General features: G+C 35.7%; 1 protein-coding gene across 1 annotated transcript in view; it reads left to right on the forward strand.

The window, feature by feature from the left end:
- Positions 1-1,743: 1,743 nt before the first annotated feature.
- The window catches only part of LOC129230466 (uncharacterized), a 50,278-nt gene continuing 38,718 nt past the window's right edge, over positions 1,744-13,303 (forward strand). Inside the window, exon 1 of the mRNA XM_054864867.1 lies at positions 1,744-2,820. Within this exon, the coding sequence (XP_054720842.1) occupies positions 1,744-2,820 (1,077 nt within the window). The remainder of the gene's footprint in view (positions 2,821-13,303) is intronic.

Genomic DNA, 13,303 nt, shown 5'->3' on the forward strand with positions numbered 1-13,303 from the left:
AAAACCCAAGTAAAGGAAGTAAGCCCCCCCCCCCCCCGGTAAACTCCTATGTTAGTTTTTTTTTTTTTGTTCATCTCTTTTTGTTACTTTTCAACGAAACTATTTTATGCAAGAAGACAACGGCTAGAACTATATTTTGTGCACTTTTTTCAGAAGTTGAAAATAACTGGGGACCCATCAAATTATCTGGGAAAGGGGTTCCGTAGCAAATGTAGAAGCTATACAGAAATCTCAGGCTCTATCATCATCAGAGATATTTTCAACGTCTCGATTAGCGTATATCACGCGTTGAGGCGTTGAAAATCGGAAATACGCCACAAAAATTTAGTTAAGAGTATTTTTACGTTTTGTTTTTGAAAATAATTTTGCCTTCGTGAGAAATGAAAGAAAAAAAAATTTTTTGCTTTATTATAATTCAATGTAAAATTCATATACACAATGCAGTAATAACATGAAAACTCTATTTACTTACTTCAGTCTGGCCCCGAGGTACAGGTCAAGAACGTCTGACATTTCGACAAGACGTGCATAAGGAAAATTTTTAAATTTTTAATTGTATTTTCCCCTAATATTCCACAATGCTAAAATTTTATTTAAAATAGAAAAGAAGCGTGAAAAAACGCTTCGACTTGATTTGACTAAATTTTTGTGGCGAATTTTTTATTTTCAATGCGTGAAATGTGTTTGCAGAAATGTTAAAAAAATTTCCCTGCTATAAATTCATAATAAATTTAGCTAAATAAGAATATTTGTTACTCTCATCAAAATTAAGTGAGCACGATAAAAATATGTAGAAAATGTTCGCAGGCAAAATTTAACAATTTGAGATGTGCCTGTTTTTTTTATAGGAGATTAATATAGCAGTCCTGCAATTGCTTCAAGAATATTTCAGCTCATTAGCAAAACCGCATCTTGTAATAGATTTAAAAACTAATCTTTATTAAATTAATTCTAAAAAAAACATTAATCTTAATAACATTGTCGCGACTTCGTTGATAAATAATTAGATTACATTTAAAACAAGAAAGAAAATTGCCCAGAGGAGTGTTTTCTCATTAGTCGCGACAAATGGAAGCGGTGAACCTGTTGGCGAAACGGGAGGCGTTGGCGAGGATCCCAATCACACTTGTTGTGGTAACCCTCCCTCAACCGTGATGGCGGAGAATTTCGTGTGGTCGCTGATCGAGATGCTCGGCTCCGCAGCTGAGCAGAGAGACCTGCCGAAAATTCTCTCAGAAAGTCGGAATCATCGAAATGTTTACAGTGCCTCTTGGATAAAAGCTCTTAGGGTTTGCCAAATATATACATTCCATCGAAATTAATATGCAAATGGTAGTACAAATTTTAATGATACAATTTAGAATTTATTAGGAATGTGTGGTTAAGAGTTTTGTTTCTTAATTTTTGAGTATTTTTGTATATTTGCAACGATGATAATTTTTTGCAATAATTTGTTCAAAAGAAAATGCAATAAGTTATGCAGCTCATTTAAGAATAGTAAGAAACGTGAGAATGGGCTTATTTTTCTCAACGATAGTGAATCGTTTTTATATCGTCTGCAGTTTCTCACATAGGTGAGAGAAAAACTCAAGATATGAAAAGGCAGCTTTTTGTTAGCACTTTAACTAATTTAAAATGAATCAATCTTCTTGTCAAGTGTGTAAATACTGTCTATGCAACTGTTTATTGTGCAGTATAGTTGTAATTTAGCTGTTGTTATTGAGCTTTAAAACTTTATTCACTATGGCTAGTTCATCTAGTTTCTCATCTACTAGTCCTTCAGCATCTATTGCCACAGCATCAACAGATCTCCAAGAAACGGACGCATTTAGCGATGACAGTGGTGTTGATGTCAAATTGCAGTTGAAAAAGCCTCATCCGAGGTTTTCTAAGTTCATCCAAGAATCGGATTCGGCAGCAGAATCCAACAAACGCAACAAACGAAAATCGTCAGAACCTAAGAAAAGAAAAGATGTCCTCCAAATGAAAAGATTCAGGTGGGACACTGATGAAGAAGACAACGATGCTGATCACAGGGAAGAGGAAGATGTGGTCGATGATGTATTCGACGTCATTGAAAGGGAAAGGCCAAGCAGTGGAGACAGTGGCTACCAGATGGAACCGTCTTCAACGATGGTAATTAATCATGATCCAGAGAAGAAGAAACGGCAAAAGCAATGGAGGAAGCCCAAAGTTGAGAAATATGATCCAACTATTAAACAAGAAGAAATAATTCCAACCTTTAGACAGTCTGTGATACGGAAACATGAAGCAAGTGCAACTTGTACTAGTTCTGGTGCTTCTTCCATCCTAAGTTACTCATCAACGAAAGACTTGTCTTCCGTCTCGCTGCTGCAGAGCACAAGCAGTAGTTCACTTGCCACTACTTTGGCTGGTCAAAGCATACCGTCAATAGTCAAAACCATTTCACCTCAAGAGTACGACCCTTCTGCGGATTCTCAAGATGACAGCAATCTGCCCTCTTGTTCCAGGACTAGTCGAACCGTTGGAAGGCCGAGGAACTACAAGAGCATGTCTCGGCAAAGGAGAATTGAAGCCAATGCCAGAGAAAGAACAAGGGTCCATACAATTAGCGCTGCTTTTGAAAACCTCAGAAGAGCTGTTCCTGCTTATGCTCACAACCAGAAACTCTCTAAACTTGCCATTTTGAGGATTGCTAGCGCTTACATAGTTGCTTTGGCATGCCTCAACAAGCAGGATTACAGTCAAGAACAAAGCAGACCAGCTTTGGCAGAGTGTGTTGAACAATGCACAAGGACTATACAAGCTGAAGGGAGGTCCAGACGTAGAACATCGAAGGTGAGTTGTAATCCACTTGTATTACCACTTAGTTCTCGAACTAAATTTATAACCTTCATCATTCCAACTCAAATAAGAGTTTGGTTAAATTTATATTTTAAAAATGTATTATTTCTTAAATTAGAAAAAATTTTTACATTCGTTTGAGCTTAAACATCATAGTTAGCTAAATTTTATTTAAGGACACAAAAAAAAAAAAAAAATCTTACCTGTATCTTTGCAATCCAGAATTCATATGTTTTAAACCCTTAGAGTACCATATTGAACATCTGTTGAGACAGGGCTTAATTTACATGGGAGTTCAGCTGCTATATTTCTTTTAACTTTTGAGTAAATCTTAACATTTTTACTGGACTCCAAGCTTATTCCACGTGAAAATGTGTTCTGAAGACCATAGGGCTTCTGCACTTCTTAGAAATATGCCCTCTGCATAGATAGAGTGTTTTGTTTATTATATAGTTCAAACTCTGGAGATTTATTATGGATTAACTTCTGGGCTTAGGGTGGAACCGGAACTTTTTCAGGATAAGACGGGAAGGTGGGGGGACTTGGCAATATTTTTAATTAACTAGTCTTGCAAACTTGGCGTGTAATAGCTTTGATCTTGTTTCAAAATTTTAAAGAAGAGAGATAATTCAATGCGAATAGCTTTCAAAGAATCCTTCTATTACACTGATTAAATATAAAGTAAAGATTAGGAATGCCCCCCTTTTAGCAATGTCGCCTCCTCAAATGCTATGGAGTACCTTCAGAAGGAGAGCTCCTCCCCCTCCTCCCTCCCAAAGGGTAAATACTCCTCAACACCCCCTACTAAAAATTTCCATGGTGCATACTGCGTCATGGACTAGTGGTACCCTTGTAAAAATCTGTGTTCTGTTGAAAATAATATTCTTATTTATGATCAAAGCAATGTATTCTATTGTTAAAAATATAGCTTTATAATCAGCGAATAATAACCTGTGTTTTTACCGTTAATGATTAAGGAATAATGTGAATTGCAAAGTCATTATTAAAGCGCCTATTGCAAATTTTAACATTTATTAATTCGTGAAAATGAACAGCAGGGCTGCCGAGAGGGTATGTCAACCAAGTTGGAAACTATAGGAACCCGATCTACTGATGGGTTTGGCTCGGAATTGGAATAGCATAGGTTGGTTGTAGAAGGTGAGCTTATGGGAGTGGAATGGATGGCAATAAAAGTGACATGGGATCTGTCTTAGCTCACGGTGCCCCTGATTTGATGTAAACATTTTACATTTTAAGAAATAATGTTTCTTTGTTTATAAGAAAGGCTTAATTTGCGAGGGGGCTCTCGGAAGCTTAGTTCCTGCACTTCTTCTGCATTTTATATAATTTTTTCAGATTATTTACGCATTGAAATAAGTCCAAGGGATTAACGAGCTCCTGTATTTCCTTCGTTAGAATTTTAAAGACTTGTTTATAAGCAATGTAATGTAATCATTTTGAAATCTTAACAGAACTAATGAAAAAGTTAAATCCTTACTAAAATTACTTTTAATGTATTACGTGCAATGCTTCACTCGATACCTGTGTTGCCAGACGTCCTGGATTTCAAGGGACAGTCCCGTATTTTAGAAAATTGTCCCGCGTCCCGGGGATCTTCCATACGGGATGGCTAAAGTCCCATTTTCTAGCTAATAGCAAAATTTTACAAAACGAGTCATTATTTTAATTGAAAAAAATAAAGTTAAAAAAAAAATGAAAAAAGAGCTATAAGAAAATCATGTGGCAGCAAACGAAAAAAATTTTCCTTTTAATTTGGTTTTCGTTTTGGCGGTAGACCATGAGGAGCTTAATGATTGCTTCCTCTTTGCTCATTGACTAATGTTGGAAATATATTTCTGCGCATACGTCGTCAATCGCAATGAAAACTATTTTTATACTTTGATCGGCGACATTTTGTGAGGTTTAATGCTTTGTTACGATTGAATTTTTCAGATTTATCATGAAGAGACGCTCTAAGTCGGAAAGTACCCCGTAAAAATACACCATATCCAGTAATTGCCCCTCAACCTCAAAAATATCCCCCCCCCCCCCTTTTAATCCTAGAAGCCTGTCCCGTATTTACTGTTCTTAAATCTCACTGCCCCTGCCGATACCATTTTAAACTAAGGACCAAGAAGTGAATTACATGATTGGGAATATGTTACAAATCACTCTCAAATACTATCTACATATTTGATAAGTGTAAAAGCCTATTCAAATAATGAGGGGGTGAATTTTTTCATATTATATGGCTCCCGCACCTTTGTTAGAAATTGCAGGGGTGCCCACCTATGAGGGCGGGGGTCATGGCACAGACTGGTGCATTGAAATATTTAAAGGGGTGTTTTGAGGGGTATTTTTTACTCTTTTGGGGCGCTTTCGCGATATTTAGAGGGTGCACCTTTGCTCTTAGAGGGTTGGCATCCCTGGAAATTACGGCCCGAATAGACCCCCAAAACGATGTGAGGAATCTGCCATTGAAAAGTCTTTCTTCTTTTAAAGAATATTTTATTTAATTTTAAAGAATGAGTAAATAAATTTCACATGTTTTCTTGGTTGAAAAAATTTTACTGAAGGTGTTTCACTATAATAAGTATTGCCAAAATTGAAAAAAATATATTGAGTTATTTTTTTTAAATCTTTTTTTACTTTAATGGAATAAGTAATGGTCACAACTCTTTTCAACAAAATTGCGGAGTGTACAAGATAATTTTTCTGCAAGGGGTAGCTTCTAGCACAAGTTCACTATGGATTTTTAAGAATACTTAATTTTTATGTCAACTGTTAGAAATAATAACTTAAAAGGCAGAGATCGCTCTGGAAAGGACAATGTCTTCCCTTACTTTCTTCTGAAAATTTGAAAAGTTTATGATACACAAATGTAAAAGAACAACGTTTCGAAGCACAAAGTTGTCCAAAATTATATTACATATCTGTGTTTCAGAATTGCTAACAGTGGCTCTGAATTTTTGACAATACTTTTTTAACGAGAAAAAGAAGTATCCTGTAACCCTTAAACCGAGCATGCAACATATTTTGAAACTTTTATCTAGTTTCACACCAAGTAAACGATTACTACTTCTCTCAAGTTTTTCATAAAGTGCTTTCTCTATACTAAAAGCATTGGCAAACGAAAAGTAAGGTAAACGTGATCCCTTGTTTTTTTGTTCCTTTAACAACTCGGAATTTGTTGCAGAGCAATCAATATTGCTTACGGATTCCATTTTGTCGGGACAACATGGTTTTTCTCATTCTATCGTCATTATGATTAGTAAATAGTGATTCATAGCTTAACGTGATTAGTGGAGCCCAGATGATGTCGTGTGCTCATTGGTATATAGTGAATCACGCAATCCATTGCTTTTTGTGTTCACTTATGTATTTATCTGTTGCAAATGATAAATCTTTTCGCATCTTATTGATTTTTTCTTGCCGATGATAAATCTTATCCATCTTACTGATTTTTTTTTTCGTTTTATTGTTTTTTAAATTATTTTCGTTCTCTAGATTTCAATTAAAAGTCATAAAAGTAATAACATACTGTCTTTGTACTCTGTTCACTCCCCAGTGAATAATGGGAGCCTTAACCCCCAATGCAATAAAATCAGATATATTTTGAAAAAGGAATTGCGGAATTCCATTAGTTCTTTCTTCTGGAAATACATTTTTGATGCTAAACATTAATCATATTAAACATTACTACAGAATTGATTAATGCTAAACAGTAATCTATTCTGTATAAAAAATATTTATACAGAAAATGCAATAAGTACTCTTCCTTTCTATATGTGATGTGAATTGTTGTTAACGTGAGGATTTTCACACGAACTCTGATTAAGGAATTTAATTACTTCTATTCTGTTGAAAATACGTCTTTGACCCATTGAATCATAATAAATATTTAACCTGAATATTCAAAAAACTCTTCATTTCTACGTTTGATGTGAATTGTTGTTAACTAAGCTCTTTTCGTGATCCCTTGTGCATTATTAAAAAAATGATTTTATGAGTTACTTTTCCACAAGTTAATTAATTTTCATTAAGACCACGGGATTTTTGTCTTAAGAGAAATCTCTACTACTTTGCTTTGAGGCGAAAATTTCATTTCGTAATTTTTTGGGGCTAATTTTTTGGCCAAGTGCCTACCATCAACTTCTAAACAGTATCTTTCATTTAAACTTTCTTAGCAATTTTAATACATATCTCTGGGTTTCTCAAATGCATCCTTGCGTCCTAATCTACCACCTACATTACTAATTCAGTTGAACTAAATTCTTTTAAATGAGCCTTTTAAAAGAAGCAAAAGTGCCGCTATAATTCCCCTGACATTTCCCCCCAAGTTGCAGAAAGAGGGAGGGGCCGAACTGTGGGGAGAAAAGTCGGAGCTTCTAAATTGAAAGGAAAGTTTATGAGGCAACAGCCACTTGCAGGAGCAGTGGGGCTTTTGGGGGGTTCCAAAAAGGATGGATGAAGGGATTCCACGAACGTGCCGAGGAGGAGATACAGAAGGAATGGTAACTATTCGTTTGAAGGGACGTGAATACTTCAGGTCATAACAATGAGATATTTTCTAGAATGAAAACAGTTGGCAAATAAATTGGTTCATGGCGAAAGAGAAAAATGTTAGTGACGTGAAGACATTTCCGTTACCTTATGTATTTTTCTTGTTTGTTTATGTTTAATGGCTCAAGAGACTCTACGGGCCTACATTCAGGACTGCCAAAGCTGGGGTTTCCTCCTGAAATTTTGGGTTTGCAATAATGATCTTGGATTCTTCGGTTTTGGCTCGAATTTCTTTGGTTTTGGGCAGGGGCTTTTCGAGCTTAAATTTTTGGGAGGGTGGATTTTGTAATTTGCCGAATGAAACTCCAAATTTTTCCGAGTGGTAAAATACAGGTATGGGTATCCATACATCAAATCAAAAGGAGCATTTAAAAACTGTAATAGTGCGATTGTGTTGCCAAATTTGCCGAAACGTCAGATAAAATTTGCCGAATAGGGAAATTTTTCGAAGGTCACATCGAGCGCGCCCCTAATTTTGGGTTTTACTCATGAAAAAGAAACATTTTATAAGTATTTTGACGTTAAAACGTGATATTTTTCATAAAATATCCATTTTTACGAAGCAATCTAGAATGGAGATTTTTTTCATACACATGCCGTGACATTTAAAATATTGTGTTAGAAAAAAAAAGCCCTCTATATAATATATCTATGTTCTGAATCTCCCTTTCTTATATGTCTTTTACTACCTAAATATTTGTATCAAGACATTATTACTGCAGTGAGAAGGTAAACAGCAGCGTCAGTCAATTTTTCGTTCTTCATTTTTCTGCATCATTTCTGTCATTTTACTTAAGCTTTATTTTACAAAATCGCTCATTTGACTGCCACTGAAAATCTTTTAATGTCTTTAAATGTTTTTAGACTTTTAAAACTATTTTTCTCTCATGCAACTACATCTCATCTAACGTTTGGCCGCTTCTGAATCTCCTGAAGTAGTTAATTCTATTTTTATATGTTCTGTTTCAAAAAAAAAAAAAAAAGTCCGACGACCCCCCCCCCCCCCGCCTCAGTAACAGACACTCACAATTCTGATAATATCCAGTAACAGATAGGATGAGGAAAGGGTGAGTATTGGACAGAATGCCCCTTTTCTCTTCAAAATGAGCAAAAGTTCTTTATTTTTAGATCTAAAAAGTTATTAAATTCAAATGAACATGAAACACCGGCAGACCTCGTGGTAGCTATTCATAACCTTCCACCACTGCCTTGTAAACACCAACTGGCTCATAAAATTCACTTTGATAACACTAGATGGTTGCACCGTATTCATGAGTCGCAACAACATCGGTTTTACCTAAATCCAAACTTACGACTGTCTGTTACTAGACCCTTGTCTGTTACTGGTGCTTTTACCCTACTTTGGTCCTGACGAAACGCATTTCCTGATCTTCTTTTCCATGCTCAGTCCCTTGAGGGAAAACCTCCTTCTAGGGAAGTTTGGGAACCTACCTGCGAAGGATAGCCACTCGGCTCTGTACTCGTGTGGAATTGAGAAAAATGCTGTCAGAAGACTTGACATTTGTTCCGGTGTATTGCCGATTTTCTATGCGTGAAATACGCTTGTAGAGTCGTTAAAAATATTTCTCACTGTAATCATTTAAGAATATGTTTGATCACTTCTCCCTCCGTTAAAAATTCTAGTTGCACTGACTACAGGATGAAGTTTCCAGGAAAAAAAATCATAAAAGTTCTTTAGTCGCCAAAGATTGATGACCATTGGCGATTGGCTTAGACTCTATAGTAGCCACACTCTATCTACATGCTTATTTACGTAATTCTATCTCAGCAAACACGGAACGCCTCTTAAAGACACGTAATTACAACGGCGTGCAAAAACAGCTACGGGCCATTTTCTTTCGCGCACCTGATCTTCCAGAAGAACACTTGCGGCGGGCGAGCATGTGTTTCCCCGCAACCGCATAACTGGTTCCACGTTCCAACAGGTGACTTCCATCCAAACAGACGACTTTCGGGGCGGATAGTTTGGGGTGACGGTGGCGCCGGACGGCTCACTTCTGGGTTAAATGGTGAAAAAAGAAAAATTGGACGATGTGTATCCGGATGGATAAAGGATGGGAGATGAACAAAGGGTAAAATGCATTATTTCTCGCCCTTTCGGAAAGAGGTTGTTCTTTAAAGATAATACTTTCAGATTCGGAGAGAGAAAAGAAGCGGAGGGGAGGGGGGGGGGGGCTTTTATTAAGCTTGCAACCTTTAAGGTTACAAACCTGTTAGGAAATTTGATTTTTTCATTCCTTTCTTCAGTTTAACCCCCCAACATCATTTTCATTGAAAAATCTCAACACGCGTCGTTTATATAAAAGATGATGACCAGTGTGTACTGTAATTGAAAAAAGTCGGCGGTCCAACTATTTTTACACAACCGCTATAGCACGTTTAATATCATGTGGGATCACCATGCTTCCTAACTTATTAGGTGTTCAAAAGACACTCAGTAATAAATTAACTATTTTATGAAGTGAGATATCAGATTTTTATATTGATATCATCATAGTCAGCTTTTATCAATGCACTTCTCCTAGATAATTCCAATTAGCCCTATTATTTGCAACTCTTCATTTTTCTCATAAAAACTTTACTATATTCAACGACATTGTGGTCTCTTCAACGGTCTTTTCTTCTTTCAAAATCAAAAAAAGGATTTTGGTGGTTCATCGTTTCTTCTAAAAGATGTCCATCTCTTACCTTTCAACTTTTTTAAAGCACAGATGACATCATTAACTTACTTTTGCTCCATTATCCACGTGTTTTATTTTCTTCTTTTATATCTATCTTTTATATCTGATGGACTTCAAGTCTGCTGAACTTAATGTCTTCTGTACTTGATGTCCACCAGATTTAATATCCGTAGAACTTACGTCCATCGGACAATGTCCGTCGGGCCTCATGTCAACCGGCCTGTTTTCGTTCTTTCTGGAACTCACTTCCGTGGACGGTTTGATTTTGGACTATTTACTTGTCCAGTTATCAGTTCCTCAAAATAAGGTCCCCAATAAAATGTATTATTAAATGAATTTGAAACAAGAAAGGTTTAGGATTCGAATCCTGACTTAGCTATACGTAATTGTTTTGAAAAGTAAAGAGATGTCGTTTCTGCGACACGCTGTCACATTAGTCATTATTTAATTTAAAAAAAAAAGAAGTCACATTTAAATATTTGACTTTAGCAGACCCATACACCGAGTTTAACAAAGAGTGATTTTGCTTATGTATGGAACCACAAAAAATCCATTTGTGTGGATAAAATTTAATTTGAGTTGGTTACTTCGAAAAAATTTTGATTTATCGGTGAAAAATCAGTAGATTTAGTGCTCATGTTTTACAAAATACTTTTCGTATAAAACGAACCATTTATTTCGTCCTTAGACTTATGTTTTATTCTCCTGCAGACTTTTTTGCGCTGCCAATCAACATTCCTTTAATGAATGAATAATACTTTAAGTATAAAAAACGCCATGTGCTTTGAAAATCATCTTTGAAGCAGTTAACAATCATTATTGAAAAAAAGAAAAATTTACGTTGTTTTTGAGAGGACATATTAGCAATTTACGGGATCTCAAATGTAATAAATGTTTCCTTACGTCTTGATCATGTTGTGCAAAATAGGATAAGACTTTCAAGACGAACATCTGCGTGCAAAATACTTTTACCTTCGAGATATAATTCCTTCCAAAAGCAACCTATTCAAACAAAAACTATTGTTGGGGGTACACTTTTTTATGGACGCCTCTTCTCTTGCACGTGCACTGGCACCATTAATAGTATCACATAAATTCGATTCTGTGAGAATAGAAGGCATTCTGACTCACTGACACTAAAATGTAAAACGACAGCGCTCAGGGGAATCTTTACTTGCCACCTGTGAAAATCGGTGGAAAGTTCATTTCCAGTTGCTGATTCGTCGATCTTGAGAAATGAGTTCATTTTAGTTTTATTTCACCATTTTTTTATTATTTTTCTTTAAAAGTAAAAAGCCAGAAAATGAAAATGTTTGGCTCCCAGACAGATTATCCATTGCTCAATAGGTATATTTTTACCTCACTTTGATTTAAGTTGCCTTAAATTAGGAAATCTATTCTAAAAAAAAAAAAATTGATAATTGAAGAAATTATTTATGGTTAAACGACTTCCAGTAGCAACTAAGGCAAACTTTTTATAGATCATACTTGACTAACTTTTAACAAAATTGTCCTATAAAATGAGGTGTATTTAATACTAGTGGTACCCGCACGGCTTTGCCCGTAATAGAAAATTCAAAGGTCTTTTGGTTCGCCTGTATGTTTACAAATAACGTATGGTGAATTTTCGATAATTTCGTAATTTACTCATCCATCTTATGAGAATTTTGTTCTTAAAATTGGAATAGAAAAAGAACCACATCGAATTTTCGAAAAATCGCTTCGAAGTGCACACCCCCATGCTACAAACTAACTTTGTGCCAAATTTCATGAAAATCGATCGAACGGTCTAGGCGTTATGCGCGTCACAGAGATCCTGACAGACAGAGGGACTTTCAGTTTTATTATTAGTATAAAGATAAATGATCTCTAGAGGTAGGTTGGCAACCATTTGGTGTTCGAGAAATTGACTATCCATAATATTTCTTGGTATTTTAGTATGATTTAAATGCCTTCATGCGAAAATATTATCTGCACTAACATGGGTTTAATATTTTTAAAAGTAAGATTTAAATAGCAAAGCAAAAGGTAAAAAACTTAACCAGAAGAAACTGAGATAATTTATCTTAATTGTTGATAGAATGCCTTTTCATGTGGAAGTTGTTTCTATTTATAATTATCTAATAATTTCTTCATTTTAATTCTTAAATGTTCACCTTGAAATAGCGTATCCTTGAAATAAGATTTTTGTGAGGAAAAAAAATCTTAGATTAAAATGCGCCAAAAGAGTGCAAAAAGCCGCATGTCTCATCAAAATTCGGCCTTGGTGACTGTGAAACGCCACTTTGGTGATGAAAATAAAACCATGTCAATTTTTATTCATTGCTATTTTTACTAAACCAAACGTCACAGTGCAAATTAACCTCTTGAGGAAAGTCAAAATTAAATTTATTATTTGCAATTTTATTTAAAACATTTTTCACATAATAACAAATTAAAATTGTGAAAATGAAAATGCCATTATGAAAGGAAGAGAATTTTAGCATGAAATACAACCGATAATATTGAATGAAGAAACAAAATGTAAATAAAAACCCAATTAAAAAAATCATTAATGTTAATTATTTAGAGCGTGTTCCTGTCATGTTACAAAAGAAACAGAAGAGTCCGAACGGCAATCAGAAGAGTGCGAATTGCGTAATTAGTTATTCTGGGCAGCGACCAACCAGTGGCGAAATACCGGCCATACCAATCATAACCTTCCTCCGTTCAACATTTTGAAAACAAGAATCATAACTGTCTTGAGAGAAGAAAAGAAACAGGCGTCCGCCGCCCGACGCCAATCTGACCCGTCGCTGATGCTAACAGGTTTCTTTTTTTCTCTCGCTGGGAAGGCGCGCGCATCTGGAATAACCCTCTCCTTTTGACAGCAGCACCCTGCAGATCTGACAAGATAAAAAGAAGACCGCTGGGGAGAGCCATCCGGAGAATGCCATCTGATTAAAGATCCATCTTTTTATGAGGCGCGATGAAATAAACTCGCATTCCGTTTAACCTTCCCTGTCCATTAAGGCTCCTGCTGGAGCAGTTTGTGTTTCATTTTCTTGTTTCGTCTTGAGCCGAAACATTTGCTACAAAAAACCCTTAAGTACGAAATCCACCAGTAAAATGAATGAAACAGACTCTTTGACCTTTCTCTTTCTAAATTTCAAGCCAAGGCTTGATTTTCGTATTGTATTCGATGAAGAATTTTGTGTGAAATCATTGCTGAT

The sequence above is a fragment of the Uloborus diversus genome, chromosome 9 (assembly GCF_026930045.1).
Source record: "Uloborus diversus isolate 005 chromosome 9, Udiv.v.3.1, whole genome shotgun sequence".
NCBI lineage: Eukaryota > Metazoa > Arthropoda > Arachnida > Araneae > Uloboridae > Uloborus > Uloborus diversus.